Source organism: Talpa occidentalis, unplaced genomic scaffold, assembly GCF_014898055.3.
Source record: "Talpa occidentalis isolate TD23 unplaced genomic scaffold, MPIMG_talOcc4v2.1 talOcc4.16, whole genome shotgun sequence".
NCBI classification, from domain to species: Eukaryota; Metazoa; Chordata; class Mammalia; order Eulipotyphla; family Talpidae; genus Talpa; species Talpa occidentalis.
Window position 1 is genome coordinate 78556023 of NW_023601653.1, and position 20498 is coordinate 78576520.

The window sequence follows — 20498 nt, forward strand, 5'->3', positions numbered from 1 at the left end:
GTTGGAACACAGGGAAGGTCTGGTACCTTCCCGTCCTGCCCCGTCTGCCCTGGTCACCCCTGCTGACACCATGACTTTGTATTTGTGCCTGCCTGGGCTCATGCCCCTCCTGGGTGGCTGGGCCTTCAAGCTGTTACTGACAGGCCCCCGGCACATGGCCTGACCCGAGCCGGCCCCAGGCCCCGGAGGCTGCCTGCATGGCTCCCCTAAGGAGGCCCTCACCCTTCGGCCTTGCTGGGCTCTGCCTGCTCCCCCTATGCCTCCAGCTCCATACCAGCTCCTGGTGTGTGCATACAGGGGCCGGTTCGGGGATAGGGGGGCTCTCCTGCCTCGTGATGCTTTCTTTGGCTCCCACAGGACTTGGGGTGACACAAACCCTCTGTGAGAGGAGTGAGGTCGGAGCCACAGGGAGGAGCTGGATGAATCAGGGGCGCTCCCCAGCGTAGCCCTGCAGCCACTCCCTGGTTGCAGCCCTGGCTTTCCGCTCAGTTTCCCTCGGGGATCCCCAGAAATCCTGTCCTTTCCTCCTGAGCCCTGTCTCCACCTCTTCCTGCAGGAGCTTTCCCAGCTGGCTTTGCTGTTTCTCATGGCCACTCTGGGTCAGAACAGATGCTTAGTAAATGCAGTCTCCAAATTTTGGTTTTGAGTATTTTTTCTTCCTTTCTTCTTAGCACTAGCATCATTTTCCTAAGCCACGGGAGGAAAACAGTGTTATAGAGCCATAGATACAGATATTATATAGTTATATAAGAAATACACACAGTTACATAACAGCTACATAGTTATATAACTACATAGTTATATAACAGCTAAGACTGGTGCTCTGGTCTCCCCCCAGCCCCGACCCCCTCCCCTCCATTCTCAGCACAGTAGAGTGAGCCCCCTAGACATGGGGTAGGGCTGAGCCACTCCTCTGCTCAGACACCGACGTTTCCTCCTGTCACTCAGAGAACAAGACAAAGGCCTCACGGTGTCCAGCCAGGCCTTGCGCTGCCTGCAGTGACCTCCCTAACCTCATTTCCTCCCTCAGGTTTCCTTGCGCTCCTCAGAACACCCGGCACTCCTGACTCAGGGCCTTTGCAGGGGCTGTTCCTTCTGCCCAGAATGCTTTTCCCTCAACCACTCGCTCCATTGCCACCTGTGGGGCACCTGGCTCAAAAAAGTCTCAAAAAAGGCTCCTTGTCCCTTTGTCAAAATGGCGACCTGTCCTTTCACTCCCAGGGCATCCCCCGGGCTTACTTCCCTCCCATCTCTTCCTTTCTTTCACGGCAGAGGACACCGTCCATGCACCCCGCACCCGACTTGCTTGTTCTGTTTACTGGCCGTGGGCAGTCCTTCCCCTTCCTCCCAGAGGCTCCTGGGAGCGAGGGCCCGTGGCCTCATTCCCTGCTGGCTCCCAACCTCACGCGGCACTGGGGTTACGGTTTTGTGACTGATGACGTGTGTCCACGGAAGGACATCGTGGGGAGGCATTTGAGGTCACCTTGTGGGGAGCCCCGGCCCTTGAGCCGCAGGGGCCACACCCAGTTTGGAAACACAGGACCCAGGACCCGCCTTGGTGTTCCCTGCCCCAGCGCTGAGGTGTTCTGAGCGTCTTGTGGGAACAGCAGCGCAGAGGGGAAAAGGTGCTTGCTGGGGTGGTGGGTGGTGGGACGGGGTGGGCTTCCTTTTTCAGGTTGCTTTTTACTGCTGTAATGTTCACGCTCTAAAGGCAATCGGAGGAAAAAGCTCAAAACCCCTGGGCAGCGCCGCCCAGAAGGTGGCAGCCAGCAGAGGGCAGCAAACCCCCACGGCTGGCGGGCGAGCCCCAGGCGTAGGACCAGGAGCCTGAGGGAGGGCCTGCCGGTGGCGCCAGCTCTGCCACGTCAGCCAGAGCAGGAAACAGGCCGCTGATGGCCTGGAATCCACCCGCATTTGTACTGCCCTGGCTGAATGTCCGACCACCACCTCCTGCCAGGAGTGATGAAACTAGAATTGTCCCCACCACCAACAGAACAAGAGCAGCTGCTTGTGCTGTCCCCACTTTGTGTCCTTAAACCTTTGCGCTGTGCCCTTGCATCCACCTCCACAACCACTCTTTGAAGGTGGAAATAGTTCCCCATTTTAAGGATGAGGCAGGAGGCCTGTTGCGATTAAGCGGCCGGCAGAAGCCCTTGGTGGAGGCAGTATGGGCTCTGGAGACAGAATGTGGCTGCCTCTGTCACCGGACAGCCCTGGGCCTGGTTTTTTTGGTCTATCAAAGGGGAGATAAAGGCACCTACTGTGTGAGGCTATTGAAAGGATCAGGTGGGGAAAGCACGAGAGGCCCTGGAGCACAGCTGGGCCCCGTCTCTGCTCGTGTCCCGTCGCCTCTAGGACCTCGGTCACACAGCAAAGCAGAAGGCCTGGGCTTCAGCAGCCACAGGGGCTTCATCTTCCACAGGCTTCTCAGAGTCAAACTTTTGTCGCCTCACGTCAGAGGCTTGCACCTCCCGTTTCCTCTCCACCCTCAACTATAGTTGTCATGGACGGAGCGTGGACAGTGAAGCCCCACCTGACAATGCCATCATATGTACTAGGATATATTTTGGTCACATTGTATATCCCACTTATGCTAAAGAATGTAGGAGAAGGGTAATGTGCTTTTATATTTATTCTAACATTTCCTCCCTCTGTTTTTTTCCTTTCTCCTTAGGCCTCTGGCTGTTCTCGCCCCTCCCTGACATGGGTTTGGACCTCTCTGGTGGGGGTCTCAGAAATTCGAGAGGCCTCTGCAGGTCTAGGCAGAGGCTAGTGGGGCCAGTGAGTTCTAATGGAAGATCACGCGGCCGCTGGCCTCTCTGGCACCCCTTCATGTGGGCCTGGGGTGAATTCACCAGAATGGGGAACAGAACAGGCAGACCAACAAAATATACTGCTGAGGGGAGCAGCGGGCTGCAGGAAAGGTCTGCGCGCCATGTGGGACCCTCCTCCGGTGGCCGGGGAACAGCTGGGGGTTGAACCGGCACTGCAGAGACTGCAGAGACTGCAGAGACTGCGGGCAGCTTGGCAACCCAATGCTCAACCTCTGAGCCACCAGGGGAGGGCCCTTTGCTAGTTATTTTTAATCCCTAGCACTTTAAAGCTGTTGGCCTGCTGTGTTCAGTCTTTCAGGATTTCTGAGAAATCTGTGGTGATTTAAATTCTTGTTTCTTTCTGTATAATGTACATTTGTCTCTAATTTAAAAGTTGTTTTACAGATCTTCTTTTCTCTTCGTTCTTCAGATTGGATCATTTCTGTTGATCTACCTTCAAGTTATTGATGCTTCTGTCTTCTCCTTTCTGCTATGAAACCTGTCAAGGATTTTTAAATGTCAGCTACAGTATTTTCCAATTCTAAAATTTTCAGTTGATCCTACTTTGAGAGTTTCTGGGTTTTGCTGAGAACTACCTTTTCATTCACTTCAAAGCTGTTTACCTTCAGCTCATGGGACATATTTACAGAGCACTTGTAGTCTTGGTGTGACAATTTCAACATCTGTATCACCTTGGGGTTGGCATCTGTTGATTTTTGTTCTCCTTGAGAATTAGTCACCTTTTTCTGGTTCCTTGAATTTCAAAATAATTTTAGATTGTATCCTGAACATTCCAAATTCTCTTGGTCTTGCTAAAATTCTCTGAAGAATTTTTATTTTTGTTTTGTTTTCTTTCAGTAGGGATACAGTTTGGTCAAGTTCACACTGTAAGCTCTGCCTCTCTTTCTCCCATCCCTGATTCCAAACTTAGAGCCGTTCCCCCACCTCCTTCGCTGCGTGTGTCTGTCCTGTGCAGGCTACTGAAGAGTTAGTTTGACACTTGGGTAGTGGCTTCAATCAGACTTCAGTTTTGGGCTGTTGCTTTGGGTCTCTCATGCACGCCCAGGACTTGGTGGGTTCACACACAGAGGACCCCCGCTTTCTCCAGCCTCCCCCATTCCCCACCCTGTCCCTGCACAGAACTCTTTTCCTGGCTCCTCCACCCAGAGCGATCATGTTTCCCTCAGAGTGTGAGCCGCCCACTCCGTTGCCTCGTCACAGCTCCACGACTGGGCGTGGCAGTTAGGACAAAGCCATGAGAGAGAAGAGAAAAACATCCAGTTCCCCCTCCATACCTCAGGGTCCCCTTTTCCTGCTTCCTCGGGCTACAAAAATGGAATTTCTTTTGGAATTTTAGCTGATGGTGCTGACGGCTCACAGCCTGACAACTGGGGCCTTCCTTCAGTTCAAAGCCACATGGAGTTGAGTATGACTATAGCATGGAAGGTAATAAACATCACAGTGGGGGTGGGGCCACCCCAGGTGCCACCCCAAATGGACATACTCTCTCCAGTCTCTTGGGTTTTGCACCTGCTCTTGTCTGCCTGGGACACTTCTCCCTTCTTCTCACGACCCATTCTTGATCTTTCACATGTCTGCTGGGACATCACATTCTCCAAGAAACTTTTAGTGATACCTCACGTCTGGGTTGGACTGCTCTTCTGTGCATTGCAATATTGATTCTGCTTTTTCACATACACTGAGCATATCAAATCATAGTTTGTTTAGCTGTCCAGCTATTAGACTGGAATGCAAACTCTTTGAAAGCAAGGACCCCTCCTGTTCACTGCTGTTTCTAAGATCATGTAGTAAACATCAAATATTTGTGGGATGAGCAGATAAAGGATGAGAGTCTGGAAGTGGGTGCATGGTGGGGGCAGCAGGGGGTTGAAGTGCATGGGAAGATCACTCAGGACTTGCATGCCATGCTAAGAATTTTGGGTTCTTTCTGGAAGACCATGGGACCATGGAGGGCCATGTGCAAGGAAGGGCCATGGTCACTCTTCTTTGGAAGAAAGCCTCTCTCACCGCATGGGGTGAGTAGGTGGACGGGGACAGACCGTGGAGGATTCTATGGTGATCCCAAAGGACCTGGGCTGTGGTGGGACTTGGGGAACAGGTGGAAGGTTTGAGCTGGTTGGAAGAAGGCAGCCCTGGGGCGTAGGGCAATGCCTGGAGAGAAGTGGCCTGCTTGGCACTTGTTTCAGAGCCTTTGCTCCACATCCACTCTGCCTACTGAATGTGAGCCCCTCTGGGGAAGGCCTCTTTCTTCAGCAGCAACCCTGTACCCAGAGCACCGGCCTCTGTCCCTGGCGAGGCCCCAGAGGCAGGGCTGGTGTGGTCTAGGAGGCGACCTCCCCCGGCCCCAGTGTGATTCGGAAGGAGAGGCTGGAGTCCTTGTGATGTGAGCTTGGCAATTTTATTGGAAACCCAGGAACACAAAGCACAGTACAAACAGGCACCCACTCCACCCCAGGCCTTCCCGGGGCTCGCAGCAAACAGGGCTGGGCCTCTTTTACACCGCCAACAGGGACGGGGTGCACGGACTGAGGCAGAGCCCCTCTCTCCACCTGTACCCCACCACCTCGGGCACTCACACGCTGGAGTTAAAGCAACAACCCAGGAAGAGAAGCAGCCACTTGAGGAAAAAACCATCTCGGGAGACATAGGGATCCCTTGGGTCACCAAGGACTGTGGGTTCTTCTGGGGTCGGGAAGAGAAGGAAAGAACCTTCTCCTGTCAGGGGGAGAAAGAGGAAGGAGTACAGGGTGTCGAATCTGCATTTCTGGAGGCTGTCGGGCGGCTGGTGAAGAGTAATCGAAAGGAAGAATGGAAACCGGGGGTCAGGGGGAAGCCAGACTGGCCTGGGCTGGAGCTGGAGCCCGAGGTCACCAGCCAGGCAGGGCAGCCCGGGGGGAGCTGAGGGTCTCGGTCAGCTTCCCCACAGGAGGATGCAGGAGCCCTTCAGGCCCAGAGTCCAGGCAGCTCAGGGACGGGAACAGGAGACGCGGGGTGATTCTCCCCGGCAGTGGCTGCGGGGCGTGGTGCTCAGTACTTGGTCCGGCAGGACGTCGTGGTGGATGCAAAGCGGACGCTGGAGCTGCGGCTGCTGCGGCCACCACTGCAGCTGCTGAAGCCCCCCTCGGTGGGCAGCGGGCAGGGCATGCTGGGGGCACAGGCCTCGCCTACCAGCACCGAGCCCCCCCGGCAGCCCCCGCCCAGGCTGGAGCTGCAGGCGCCACCGCCGTACCGGACGCTGCTGCTGCTGCTGCTGGAGTAGGAGACCCCACCGCGGGAGAGGGCCGAGCCGCCGACCATGGCGTCGGGCCCGCACACCAGGCCGCCCCGGGAGCTGCTCACGGCTGCGGGAGGAAGAAACAGTCAGCGTCAGCAAGGCCACCCTCTCGGGGCTCAGTCCTCCAGGCTCCTGCTGGGCAAGGCTGCTGGGGGATGGGGGTGGTGGTAACAAAGGCTGGTGGCATCTGGGGAGGTGGCCTGGGTTGAAATGGTCCCTGTTGACGACCCAGCCCACACCACTGTCCCCTTCTCTTGGCTCACTGACTCGAAGGCTGTGACCCCACTAATGTCAAACATTCAAATCAAATTAGGGGTCCAGCTGATTCCCCAGATGTTTGCCAGCACGGGCTCCACTGTGCCTCTGTGCCCAGCGTGCACTTGGTGCCGGAAACCGGGGTTGCGATTCTGGTTGTATCACTGACTGACTTCTGGCAATTCAGGTATTTTCTCTAAGGGGGCAAAGGGAGACAGCAATGCCCTGCTTGCCTGCCCCCAGGGCTCCTTGGGGATTAGGGTGAGCTTGGCCAGGACTCATCTCCTCAGGAAGGTTAGCATTCTAGACAGCAGGGACTGCAGCCGCCTTCTCTGTGCCCTGCCTGCAGTGGCCAGCACTGTGCCCGAGGCGCTCCAGGCATGACCAATACTCTGGTGGCTGCAGGGATGTCCACTCAGCCTCAGCCAAGCCCCTGCCCTCTGGGGAAGGGAACTTCCTGGCTCAGGCCTGTCCATCTCTTTCCGTTTCTCCCCTGGCCTTTACCCTTGAAGAACAAGGCCACTTCCAGAACACTCTCCCACCAGTGCACCCTGCAATCCTTGGTGACTGCTTCGCTCTGGTAAGGCAGGTTCTGGGGAGAGCTCAGGCCTGAGCCTAGGAGATGCCCCCAGGGCAGGGGTCTGTGGTCCCTGCTCCCCACACCCGCAGCCGCAGGCGCCTAACTCCAACGTTAAGGGAAGTCGGAAGAGTCCCAGGAGAGAAGTGTGTGGAGAGGAAGATTTAAGTTTCTTACATATATTTACTGGTCCAACACCTTCGCAGATCCTGGAGAGAGAAAGACACACGTTGGTCCCTGAGCCTCACTGTGCAGTCCTACTTGCTATCAGATGAACGGCCCAGCGGCTCTCAGCCCTGACGGTGCAAGCATCCGGGAGTTTCCTAGATCCCACCCTCAGTTATTCAATTAAAATATTTGAGGAAATGTATTAATATCATTTTAAACAAACTAACTGGCAAGCAAGCCTCCCTCTGATTCTGGAGCATCCTGTTCACAAACTTGCATTCAGGAAGCACAGGTCTAGCACATCTGGGCAACCTGACTCATGTTTGCAGAATAGGAATGTCACTCTCGAGAGTGTCATTTCAGCAATTATTCACGGGGCCCCCTCCCGCCCCCCCTCCTAGTTAAATTTCTAGATGCCTAAGTCTGACCTCATTCCCTCCTGCGGCTCTGGGTGAACTCACCGGATCTCCTCGCCCTCCAGCAGCCGCCGGTAGGTGGCGATCTCGATGTCCAGGCCGAGCTTCACGTTCATGAGCTCCTGGTACTCGCGCAGCTGCCGCGTCATGTCCTGCTTGGCCTGCTGCAGGGCACCTTCCAGATCCGCCAGCTTGCATTTGGCGTCGTTGAGGGCAGCCTCGCCTTGCTGCTCTGCCTCGGCCACGGCGGCCTCCAGCTTGGCCCGCTGCAGGGAGGGCAGTTTGCAGTGGGCTTTGGACAGGGCTCCCCAGGTGGGGCTAGAAACACAGTTCCCCGCTGGTGGGAACACAGCCTGGTGCCAAGCCAGGATGGAGCCCCTGGGTCCAGCTTTCCCAGGCAGTAGTGATCTTGTAGATTAATGTCACCAGGGGGAGGAGCATTGTTTTTCTTCAGCTTCCATCCCCACTGGTTTGCACTTCCTGAATTCTGTTGCTCCAAGAGCCACGGATGCACAGAACAGACTTATTTTTCTGCCTTGCCTGCCACTCTAAGACTTTGCTTCTATTTGGGAGACTCTCTTTCCTTTCTATATTTTCCTCCTCCAGGAAGCCTTCCTGGACCGATCCCTTCATTCTTCTCTTTCTAGGTCCTGGTGGACTCTCTTACCTCATCAGACTTGGGGATCCCAAAGCTTAGGGTCCTGCCTCTCCTCCCTCTGGGGCTTTCTTTCCTCCCTTCACCCACCTGAGCCTTGGCGTGCTCGATCTCTGCCTTCAGCCTCTGGATCACACGGGTCAGCTCGTTGATCTCATCCCGTGTGTTGCGCAGGTTGTCACAGTGCTGGCCAGCTGTCACCCGCATCTCCTCATACTGGGGAAGAAGGGGGTGGGAGAAGAGGTGTTCCGAAGGTCCAGAGATTGAGTCAAGACCCTCCCTGAGTTGGGGCCTCAGACCCCCACTGGGCCTGTTACCTTGTACATGGGCTGCCCACACCCGCCCCCTGCAACAACCCCGCTCACTTTGGTCTGGTACCAGGCCTCAGCGTCAGCCCGGCTGCGTCTGGCGATCTCCTCATACTGGGCCTTGATATCCGAGATGATCCCATCGAGGTTCAGGTCCCGGCTGTTGTCCATCTTCACAATGACCGAAGTGTCTGAGATGTGTGACTGCAGCAACTGGATCTCCTGTGTGGGAGGAACAGAAAGACTGATGGCTCAGAGTCCCTCCAGTGGCCAAGATTCTGCGCTCATTGGTTCAGGGCAGGCAGACCCTCCATGGTGTCCGCAAAGAAAAAGACATGACTGAGAACAATTTCAGCTTGCCTTACACCGTTATTAGAAACTCAGAGGCATCTCTTTAACACTCTGACCTGGTTACACGAACATTAAAACCTTGGGGGGCTAGACACTTGGTGGAAGGGAGCAAGCCATGACTGGACTTACAATTTTCTTCGGAACATCCACAAAGTGACTGTGTCGGTCACCAGTCATTGTGAGCTGATGTTATTTTAGGACATAGTGTTCTAGGAATTCCTAGATCTCAAATCTTAACTAGAACCAGAGCTTGAATTGGAACTGGCCTGCAAAGTGAGGGTCCAGGCAGAATGTTCTTCAGCCTTTCCTGGCTGGGTTATTCCAGAACAGATAGACCACTTATGGAACAAAAGATAGTTCCTTTGACTAATTAGGCCAAATACTTTTTTCCTACATCTCCTGGCCTATCAGTTTTCCTGCGTTCTCTGATCAGTAGGCAGGAAGTGCCCCTTCTAGGCCCCAGTCTTTGGATTGGCCAACAAGGAGGCAGATGACAGATCAATGGGGATGTGTTCATAGGCCTGGATCAGGCTGCTGTGAAGCCTGCTACCCTCACTGTCTGCAACTCACAGAGCTTGTAGTTTGAGTGAGAGGAGAGATGTGGGACCCTAGAGATTGAAAAGCATCCTGTGCAGACGAAGCTACCAAGCACTGACCCCCCTAGATGCCCCAGAAGGGATGAGTCCTTACCTCCATGTACAAGGCTTTTAAGAAGTCAATGTCCTGAGTTAGGGTATCCGCGTTGGCCTCCAGGTCAGACTTATTTAAGAAAGCTGTGTCCACATCCTGCATGCAAGAGAAGAATAACAGGATTGTTGCCTGCGCTGTTCCCACCTCGGGAGTGGAGTCCAGGCCAAGGCCCCAGGCCTTGAGGCGAGGTTTGGGATGGATGGTAAAGACCTTGGGTAGAAATGCAGCTTAGTGATTATTGTTCTTCTTGTTAGGGCATGCGCTCGCTCCCAGACGCCGGACATTTTCGGATGCTGATTTAGAGGCAGGAGAATCTGGGTAATCTCTACAGACCTCTGCTTCGTGAAAACCTGATCTTAAATAATCTGAGGCCAAATCAGAACCAAAGGGAAACTGCTGTGACCTGGGGGATCCACTCTGTGCGAGGAGACTCGGATGCCCCAGGCTGCGGGGGCAGGTTCTGGGAGGGGGGTCCTGAGAACAGAGGTGAAACTGGCATGACGGTTCTCACTCACCTTTTTCAGAGCCACAAACTCGTTCTCAGCATTGTTCCGGCATCCCGCCTCCTCTTCGTACCTGGGTGGGAGGGATGAAGGGACTGAGCTCGCGCTTTGAACTGAGAGCCCATGGCCCCCGCTCCTCAGGGGCCCTCCCTCAGGGGCCCTGTCCTGCCCTGCGGAGGGCGGCTCCCTGCTGCCACTATGCGTCAGCATCCACTCGTCCTGTCCTCAAGACCCTTTAGGAACCAGTGGCTCCCCTTGTCTCCAGATCCTCTGTTGGAAAAGACCTAGGGTCATCACGCTTGGTCTAAGAGGAAGCAGGACCCACTGGCTACTGCACCTGGGCACTGTTCTCGAAAGCCAGAGGGCACCTCACCCACAGGTGGGATTGGGGTAGACCATGCCCAAGTGTGCCCAAGTGTGCCCAAGTGTGTCTGGCGTCTGGGGCCCGCAGAGGGCCTCTCCTCCCCTCTTACTTGTCACTGTCCCTGTCTCCAGGCTGGGTGTGGAAACCAGCGTGCAACCTGAATTCAGCAGCTGTTCGCATCTGAGCTGGGCTTGTGCCTCCCCATCCCCAGTCTGTGTAGCCCCCAGATGCCACTCACTTCTTCTTGAAACCCTCAAGGACATCCTGCAGGTGGTTCCTCTCGGCCTCGAGCCGGGCCCGGTCACCGGTCACTGCATCCAGCTGCCTCCTCAGGTTGGTGATGTAAGTCTCGAAGAGGGGCTCCAGGTTGCTCTTCGTACATTTCTGCTGCTGCAGGAAGCTCCACTTGGTCTCAAGGAGCTTGTTCTGCTGTTCCAGGAACCGCACCTAAATCCACAGGGGCAAGGAGATAGCAATTGAAGTGCTGTGTGACCTACACAGTGCCCAGTTCTGTAACAGCTCGAGATGGCTCTCAGTTTCATGCTGGCGCCACTCTGTCCCCTGCTGACTTTCATCCCTGCTCTAGCTCAGCAGGCGCTGGAGAGCAGGCCTGAGCATCCTCGCACTCGGTCAAATTTAGCTGCAAGCTGAGGCTTTGGAATGAAAGCACTTTTGCACCATTTCCCCTTTCACCTTCTGGGGAAGGTGGAAGCCAGCTCGTCAGAAGGCGGAATCTGATTCTGCAGCCCAAGTTGGGGTTGCTTCTCTCTAAAAACCCATGCCAGCCACCCCCTGCAGAGAATGAGGAGCAGAGTAAAATCCTTATGGGTGGGAGGTACACTGTGGGGGGGTGGAGTTCTCAGGTAAGAAGCTATTACTGCCACCCCAGATGGTGCCTCAGCTGAGCTTGGAGAGCTGGTGGAAAATTTAGAGGTCACTTGCTCTAATCCCCTCATTTCAGAGACCAGGAAGCTGAGGCTCACAGAGGTGAGTTAGCATTCTCAGGCACACCAGCGCACCCCACTCCATGGAGACGTGGTGGGTAGGGTGTCAGCTCCACATCATTAAGCCTGATCAATCCAAAGACCAGCAGCTCCCCATGCTGGTTCCCTGATTTCTCCCTCAATTCAGGCAACTTGGCTGAATATAGACATACACATGAAAGATATGAACCTTTTTTTGCATGAAAAAATGACTCAACTCCACTCCCCCCTTTCTTAAGAATGAACAGATGTGACCACCCAGCCTCAGAAACTACACAAACCTCAGGAAGAGCATGAGGATTTCAAAAGTACCTTCAACCACGTAGTAACCAACATCTGGTCCATGTCCTAACCTTTGTTACTTGGAAGCTACTTCTAAGTGACTAGGTGGTAGGTCTTAGTTTGCCCAGATGCGTTCAGATTTAGCTGGAATCTCCTGCTCCCCCAGAAGACATAACTGCTGTTTGAATCTATCCCCCCGCAGTGTTTCCTGAGGCTTGTCCTTGCTCTGCCCCAGATCTACCCAGAAATCACATCACCGTGCCTTCCAGGTCAAGGTCGGTCCCAAGGCCTGGGCAATTCTTCTTAAGGGAAAAGGCGGCCCGATACATTTTAGCTCATCATCCCAGGCCCAAAGGTTCAGCTGTCAAAAGTACCTTGTCGATGAAGGAGGCAAATTTGTTGTTGAGAGTCTTGATTTGCTCCTTCTCATCCCTCTTCACTCTCTGGGCATTGGGGTCAATCTCCAGGTTGAGGGGAGTCAGCAGGCTCTGGTTAACAGTCACCTCTGTGATACAGGGGGCTGCTGGGCCTCCAATTCCTCCAACTCTGTAGCCAAAGCCAGGGCCACCAAAGCCATAGCCAAGGCCACCGCCGGGCCCGAACCCCAGACCAGCACAAGCGCCGTCACCAAAGCCAAAGGCCATCCCGCCGCCAGCACCAAAGCCAGCTCCACAGTGGAGGGGCCGCGGGCCCACGGCCGCCATCCGGGGCGAGCAGGACCCAAAGGACATGACACTCCGACTGCCAAAGCCGCCGTGGCCCCGGAAACTTTGCCCACTCCTGCAGGAGACAGAGCTGGCCCGAAAGCGGTTCAGGTGCTGGGGTGTCACTGCCGAGCAGGAGCTGAAGTTGCCCACCCGGCGGCCGGAGCTAACGCGGTAGGAGCGGCAAGACATGCTGGTTTCCCGGGGGAGGCAAAGCAGCAATGAATGGCACAGTGGGGTGAACTGGAGCTGGGAGTCCGATGAGGCTAGTGGATCCCTCTCACCCCTTTTATGTGTGTGGGGCTCTGAGGATTGGCCCCATAAAAACGAAAAAGCCATTTGGAGGCATTTATGAGCTTGGGTAGTTAGCAGAAACTGTTCATGCCTAGAACCTCCTTAACAATGAGCCAATCTCAGACACACCTATTCTCCCGGGGATCAGGCCTCTTCCATCAAACCTATAAACATTAAAAACATATAAACACATAAACATTATTGTCCCATTTTTCCCATAAGTTTACCACAATTGCCATTATGGGGACGTTAATTTGCTTTGGTCATAAATCCAATAGACTTTTTCCACTGCAAGAGTGGCGAACTGCCCGAAAGTTAGGTTGGTAATGCTCCAGTGTGAGACTTGCAGAGGATGCATTAGACAAATAGAGCCCTCTAAATAGGTGGGGGGTGGGGTGCAGAAGAGATACAGGGTCTGCACACCTCCAAATAGGAAAGAATATGGTGAGAACACAGTTTTTGCCTCTCTGTAGATTGATTGGATAGTCTAAAAACTTTGAGCAGTATTTAATCTATGTTCTATTATCTAGATTGGCTATTTCTGTAAGAAAGAGGTCAACTTTGGCAAAGCTCACTTGAGTTAGTGTAAACACATGTCTGGTGTGAGAAACTCAAAGGAAATTCATTCACTCATGTGCTCATTCAGCAACTGCCAAGTGCCCACTCTGCCCCAGGCGGTGTGCTTGGTGCTAAGATAAAAAACCAAAAAAAACCAAAAAACAAAAGTGCAGTTTCTCTCCCCATTGCAGGACAGGATGGGGCGGGAGAGAGATAACTCTTGAGCCGCCCCCCCAGTCAACACTTTGGTGGTATAATTTGAGGCCAAAGTGTGCCCATAATTTGACTGTGTGTCTGTGTGGAAAGTTAGTCACGTGAGTTTGAGCCCTCCAAACACTAACTAGTCCTCTCTGTCTAGGGTCATGAATTACTGGCGAATCTTCTCTCCTAAACCTACATGCCTTTTATTTCCTTTTCTTGTGTTATTGCATTAGCTTGGATGTCCAGTGTGATATTGAGAAACACTGGTGAGAGATGACCTTGTTTTATCCTGATCTTTGTGGGAAAGCTTCAAGTATGATTTCGCTATAGGTATTTTGGTGGATATTCTTTATCAAGTTGAGAAATTTCCCCTCTATTCCAAGTTTACTACTATGTTCCCTAGAACTGACTATCATGTATATGTGTGTCTAAAAGGACAAGTAGAAAAGAAAAGAACACTTCTGCGACGGTCTCCACTGACCTATGCGTTGCTGTATTTAGCGGTTTGTTCTCAACCCTCATTTAACCTTTATTGATGCACTTTATAATGCCTCGCCTTAAACACTTTCTTCTTTTGATTTCCGGACACCACATTCTCCTGATTTTCTTGCCATGGTACTGGATGCTTCTTTTCAGTCTTTTACCGGTTTCTCCTGGTGTCCTCAACCTGCAGCATCTTTGGGCTCAGCCCTCGTCCCTATTCCCATTTTCTCCATATATGGGGACATGGTACCGTCTCATGACTTGATGCGCTCTCCGTCCATCAATCACTGACTTCCCCTCCATACCACACAGGTACATTTGGATCCATATCTCTATTTGGACATCAAATAGGCATCTCAATCTTAAGATGACCCAAACTCTTCCCCAATTGCATTCTACTTGGCAGCTTATCAATTCCTGTAGTAGCTTAGTCCAAAAATCTGGGAATCACCTTTTATTCCTGTGTTTTATCCCCCCATATCCCACATTTAATCCACTGGAAAATCCTACCTTTGAAATATAGCTGGATTCCTATGACTTCTCACTGTTCCCACCACTACCATGGTGGCCAAATCTGTCACTCGTCACGGGGGTCTGTTGGCTCATTCTCCCAACTGGCCCCTCTGCCTCCGGGCTGGCATACAAGTTCACGGAGGCGGGCACTCGGGGGCTCATTCTCCTGTGTGTCCCGGTGTCCAGCAGGGCACAAGGTGGTCATGCTGTCTAGTTTTCTTGAATGGGTGAAGACACCACAGAGATGAAAAGCAAGTGGGAGAGGGGAGGAGGGAACAGGGAGTAAAGAGCAAAGGAGTCCAGCGCTTGAGTTTTGTAACTATTTTAGGAAGAGGAGACTCCTGGCTTCAAAACTGGCAGGAATGGCTCTGGAGGTGACTGTGGCACAGGAATTCAAGAGCTCACAGGGGAACCAACCAGCTCTGGCCCTCTGGGTGTGCAGCTGGTGGCTTTGCAGAAAGGGCAGCTCCTTCTTCCAAGGCCAGACAAGGGGAGCCAGAAATGGGGGAGGGGCCGAGGATGCCCGCGATGGTGGAGGGAGAGGGCAGGAGGCAGAGAACGCCAGCCGGCGTGTTTGCCCTCGGACAGAAGGCTTGACAAGGCCTTGGCTCTAGCTGGGCTGGGTTCAGTCGTGGTTCTGCCATCTGCCAAGACGTAAACTAGGACGGTGGTGCCCTGAGGACAGAATGGGGCAGGATCTGCTCCGGGGGCAGGCAGGGATGGGCACTCGTCTTTAGAGAACTTAAAAAAAACAACACAACTTAAAAAAAATACACCCCAAAGTCAGTTTGCTTTTATTCTCACCGCGCTCTGGCCATGGCCAGCAGCAGTGGGCAGCAATCCCTCCTCCGCCCCGCGTGCCACTGACCCGGGCAACCTCTCCAGGCCTCAGTTCCCTCACCCGTGAAGCGGAGTTAGACCCACTTCACAGAATTTCAGGGTTCCATGTGATAATAGTGGGGTGTGCACCGTGGGGGCCCGGCTGCTCTTGCGATCACCTGTTTATTTCCTGCTCCGCTTCCCCCTTCTTTCTCCGGCCTTCCTCCCCCAACCTCGCCTCTCTTTTCCTCTCTGCCCATTCCTCGCTGGCACAATCCTCCCTTCACTTCCGAGCGGTCACCCTGCTCCCGCCCGGCACCCCACCTCCTTCCCCCACCAGAGGCTGTGGCACCCCGTGCCGGGGTTTGGGGGGGCTGGGGCTGTCCCCTCCCGGGTGCAGCGTCCCTCAGCCCCAGCAGCAGGCAGGCCGGGTGGGGGTAACTGGGGCAGTCAGGCACCACCCTGCTCTGGGATGAGCTGTGCCGCCTTCCGTCTCTGGTTCTGAGGCATCATTTCGCCAGATGATGCGGAACGCCGGCCTCAGCCCTTAGTGAGGGGTGGCAGGTGGGGAGAAGGGGAGGAGTTGCCCTGGAAACGCGGGGCTGAAGGTTTTGCTGCCGTGACAGTTTCTTCTTCCTGTCATCAGTTGGCCTCCATGTAATCCCCAGATCTGCCGGGCCAGCCCCGCCGGGGCCAGGGCGGCTGCTGGCTCATCGGGATGCTATCTGCGGAGTGGGGAGGAGGGAGAACTGCTGACCGGGGAAGTGGGGAGAGGGAGGGCGGGGGTGGGCGAGGCCTGGTTGGCTCAGCGCGCGGTCTGTGAACCCGGGCCTGGTGAGCCCCGTGAGCCTCTCCTGTCGGCGTGGGAGGGGGGAGGGCACAGGGAAGTCCCAGGTGCCGGGAAGCTTTGCTAAAAGCCGCCTTCTTCTGAGAGTTTCTGTTTTGCCCTGGGACAAGTTCGTGCTGGAAAGAGGCGCTTGCGGGAGGCGCTCCTGCCGAGACCTGCCCCTGCTGGGCAGGGACCGAGGAGTCCCAGGTGCACAGGGGGGACCGGGGAGGGCTGTGCGCCCCCCCCAGCCAGGCCCTCTGCCCCTTTGCCTCTGAGTAATGACACTTCGGGGACGTCTAGACAATTCCCAGGAGGTATAAAGTACCCCTTTTTTTGGGCTCTTGCCCCCCTTCTAGACAGGATGATTTTTTCAGGTTTAATCCAAATCCCTCGTATTTCCCACACAGCGATCCCCTGTCTGCAGTCATAAGTGTACTGGTTGTTTTGCTCCCCCAAACTTTTCTTGGGTGCTGAAGTGTGCCAGGCATTGCACTGAGGTGCTGGGCTGGCTGTGGGGTGCAGTCTTTTTCCTGTAAGACTCAGAGCCCAGCGCCCTCGTTTCTGCTCACAGTTTCTGTAGCTATTTCCCCCAGTCCCAGCCGGGGTTGGGTGTGGGGTCCTGTGACTGTAGGGGGGCCTGGGATGACAAAAGCTGGGGTGAGACAAGCGTCTCTGGGGGCAGAGACAAAGGGCACCTGAGGGTCAGGGTGGTGGGGCAAGGAAAGGTCACGTGGGGAGAAAAGGGACAAGGAAATGGGAGACATTTGGGGGAGACACAGAAAAACAAGGAGCTCCACTGTGGTCCCCCAGCCTCCCCAGGCTTCCCACCTGTCCTCACAGGGGCGCTCTGGAAGGGGCCACGGTTTGGGTTTCCAAGTGGAGCACGGTGAGGCAGGGACCGGGCCCACAGCAGGGGGCTGGGCCAACCTCCCTGTCCTGCCAACACCTGGCTTGGGCTGGCCCAGGAGGGGAGCTCAGATGTTTGCAAAGGTGAATGGAATATGACCGGCCAGGCCACTTCCAGGAGGTACCTTTCTCCTGCTTGTCCTGGGCCATCTCCTCTCTTGGGCGGCTGAGGGGACCCCTTAGTGGAAGTTCCGGAGGGGGCGTGCCCAGGCCTCCAAGCTCACGTTCAGGACTGAACTGGGCGCTCCTGCTGGTGGGAAGAGTGGTGCCTCGTGGATGGTTCCAGACAGCCTCCTTCTCCACCAGACACACATCAGGGGCCTGGCCACCCTGGGAAGTCCCAAGGTCGGCCGGCAGGCTGGAGGCCCCAGGATGGTTGGGGGAGCCTTCTCCCTCATACTGGTGGACATCAGGTAGCCACCTGTGGCCCAGGGGTGGGTGGTCGATGGGCATCTCTGTTTTTGCTGATGCCAGGCCAGTGCCCCTGCAGTTTTCAGAGCTCTGAGCTATTAATCAGCAGGGAGCTCAGCTGGCTCCAGGGCCTGGGTGCCAGGGCTTCCAGCGGGAAGAGGCTCTGAGGCCCTCCCGTCCTTCCCCTCCTTCCCTGGGTCACAGGCTCCGGCTCACACCTGCCCATGGCCTTTCTGCTCCTGCCTAAGCACCGCTGTCCTCAGGATCCAGCTTGCCTGTCCCTTCTCCTGGAGAGCTTCCCAGAGTCCGTGATTCGAGGGTCCCCCTTGACAGCCACCCCACATCTGCCATCTTCCGTTCCAGGGCTGTGTTCCCTGGCAGGCTGTAAGCCTCCTGAGGTGTGGACAGGGGTCAAGGCCTCTTTTAAAACAGTCTGCTTTATTGAGTCATAGTTCACATACTACATAACACACTCATTTAAAATGTACAATTCAGTGGTTTTAGTACCCACAGGCGTGTGCAGCCATCACCACAGTCAATTGTAGAACATTTTCATCCCCTCGCAAAGAACCTTTAGCCGTCACCCCCACACTTCCCCTGCCACGGCCACCTGTCCCTCCCTCCATTCCTAAGTGGCCGCCCTGGTTTTCTGTCCCTCCAGAGGTCCTATCCTGGACTGCCATATGACTAAAATAACATGACAAACGGCTCCTTTTACGTGCCATAAATTTTTGAGATTCATCTACTTGTAGCCTGTAAAAGTCCTTCATCCTTTTTTATGGCCAAATGGTATTCCATCGCGTGGACCGGCCACACTTCCTTTGCTCATTCATTCGATGACGGGCATTTGGGTTGTTTCTACCTTTTGCCTGCTGGGAATAGTGCTGCTATGAACATTCACGTACAGCTGTGTGGCCACGTATTTCCCCTCTTGTGGGTCTAATGCAGTGAAATAGCCAGATCCCGTGGCCTGCCCGCTGTCTTCCGAAGGGGCTGCATCTCGCTACACCCCTGGCCTGGTTCCAGGAACTGTGTCTCCTGAGCCTGCTGGGTGAGTCACACTGACTGGGTCTGTCTTGTTCACTGTGTCACCAGCTCAGGTGTGGCCTGACCCACAGCAGGGGCTGACAAGTTCATTGCTATTGAATGAAAAAGCGAAGGGAGAGGTCCTTTTGAGATGCTGCCTCAGAGCATCTGCAGCAGAGAGCCTGTTGAATGTCTCTCTGGGAGTCTTTCTCTGACCCCCTGTGCAGGCCTAATCATTCATTCCCTTTTCTTGTTGCTCCCATTCTCTTGGCTCTCATGATTTATGACTCCTTTGGGGGGCAGAGAGCCCCCCAGGATTAGGGTGGATGCTCCATAGGGGCTGGGGAGGGGAACGCCCCAGTGTTCAGGAGTGAGGTGTCAGGGACAGTTGTGGTGGGGAATTATCGTGGCTCATTGAGGCAGCAGGGAAAGGACTGGGGCCTTGCAGAAGGTGGAGCTGCTGAGATGGAATGCAGCTCTGTGCCTTGGTACTCCCTAGGAGGGAGCGGAGACCAACCCATCCACCCGCATGGGCTGTGCCCACTTCTCTCTTTCCCCAGGACCTGTGCCCTGGTCCAGCATGGGGAGGGAGTGCCCAGGGCATGGAGGCTCTAAATACAGACACGACGGGGACCTAGACTTTCTCTAGTACCTGTGCGGGGGCACGTGATGAGGGGGCTTCTGTGCAACAGATCATGGTTTTGAATGTGGCAAGTGATAGGCACATTCTGAGGGCAATGTGTACGGTCAGCATTTCCTCCGCAGGCCGCTTGCAGAGCATTTGCATGTGGCTTTCCCATTTGTATTGTAGCCTTCATGTCCATGCCCAAGCCCTCCAGCCCCCAAAGCTTGCTCATCGGGACCCCCTCTTATTGCACCCCACAGAGCAAGGTGAATAGTCCTGATTCTTGCAGCCTGGGAAGAGTGAGTTTATTGGAAACAGAGAGGCCCAGGGCTCCAGGCAGAGACTGGACCCCGGGTGGGTGGGGCTTCTGTGGGAGGCAGCGCTAGGGCAGAGCCTCTGGGGAGGTGAGGTCAACTCAGCACCTTCTTTCTCCCAGACCCTGAGCCAGAGTCTCCCAGTCTGCTGGGGCAGCCCCACATCAATGTAGCTAGGGAATCCGTTCATATCAGACCCAAAGCAAAAGGAACTAAAGGGAGAGTGAGCAGGAAGGGGTGGTTATGTACAGAGGGGAGGGGTGGGTGGGCTGGATTCCATTGGGCGAGTAATGTCAACTATTGGCTAGCCCTCTGTCCAGTATTTAATCCATGACCTCTTGCCTTTGTTTTCGGCATCTCCCTGCCAACAGCCACTGATCTGAGTTCAGCAAGAAAACTTATTTGCGTAGTATGACTTCAACACACCTGAGCAGGTAAATCTACTGCCCAAAAACCACTTTATTCTGTGTGCTGACTGAGAGAACCATTGGCAGGCCCTGAGTTATCCAACAATCCTATATTTTTGGAATTCAGGCATGGATTTTGGGGTATCTGCTTTTGACATTTGCAGTAGTGCATATTTTAGGTGGATGTTCAAAGAAGTTCACTTTTCTTAGGTGCATGAGAACCAGATGTGTGGGAGGTGGGACCCTCTAGGGGTGGAGAAGACTAGCTTCGTGGGGAAACTTCCATGGGATAACCCACAAAGCAGAACTGCGATGTGCCTACTGCAGCTTCTGGTCTGAAAGAGAAGTGGTCAGGGGCCATCGCCGTTGTCCTGGCCGCTCCCGGGCCCGAGTGTCAGAATCCAGGGGATGCAGGCGAGGCTTCTCCTCCTGTACATCCTGCCTCCAGCCCCGGAACCTCACTCAGGATCTGCACGCAGCTCAGTCGAAGGTGATGCTTAAAGATATGGAAGGGCCTGAGAGGCAGCTCCCCGACAAAGCCAAGGGGAGCCTGCCATCCAAACAGGAAGGTGGGGTTTTAGAGTAGTCTTGTCTTCAGCCCTGGTGGGGGGGGCGCAATGTCCAGGCTGGGGTCTGGTGCCCTGGGCCTGGGCCTCCAGCTCTGGACTCGGGCTAACACTTGTGGCAGGAGGAGCCGCCCCCGGTCCCCAGCTTCATGCTGGAGCTCCGCCCACTCCCGCAGCCCAGC

The 20498-nt window shown here is 54.7% G+C and overlaps 1 protein-coding gene and 1 long non-coding RNA gene across 3 annotated transcripts; both read right to left on the reverse strand.

Moving 5' to 3' along the window:
- Window positions 1–5861: 5861 nt before the first annotated feature.
- On the reverse strand, window positions 5862–12556 carry KRT84 (keratin 84). The gene is made up of 9 exons (XM_037514785.1): window positions 12035–12556; window positions 10634–10842; window positions 10044–10104; window positions 9529–9624; window positions 8545–8709; window positions 8270–8395; window positions 7570–7790; window positions 7118–7149; window positions 5862–6175 (listed from the first exon to the last, which is right to left on the reverse strand). The coding sequence occupies exons 1-9, from the start codon at window positions 12554–12556 to the stop codon at window positions 5862–5864; spliced, it is 1746 nt and encodes a 581-aa protein (XP_037370682.1).
- Window positions 12557–15941: 3385 nt separating this feature from the next.
- LOC119247953 (uncharacterized) lies at window positions 15942–17751 on the reverse strand. 2 transcript variants are annotated; one of them, XR_008552309.1, is made up of 3 exons: window positions 17597–17751; window positions 17093–17214; window positions 15942–15957 (listed from the first exon to the last, which is right to left on the reverse strand). It is a non-coding gene; the product is annotated as an uncharacterized LOC119247953 (long non-coding RNA). The 2 variants fall into 2 exon arrangements; XR_005125845.2 differs by lacking the exon at window positions 15942–15957 and adding an exon at window positions 16442–16698.
- Window positions 17752–20498: the final 2747 nt, after the last annotated feature.

Bases quoted from the DNA above. Each gene is read 5' to 3' on its own strand.
- KRT84 (XM_037514785.1), bottom strand. From the start codon at position 12,556: ATGTCTTGCCGCTCCTACCGCGTTAGCTCCGGCCGCCGGGTGGGCAAC. The intron at 10,843-12,034 runs GTACTTTTGACA...CTGTGGATTTAG, and splicing joins TTGCCTCCTTCATCGACAAG to GTGCGGTTCCTGGAACAGCA. The intron at 6,176-7,117 runs GTAAGAAACTTA...TTCCTCCCGCAG, and splicing joins TGTTGGACCAGTAAATATAT to CCGTGAGCAGCTCCCGGGGC.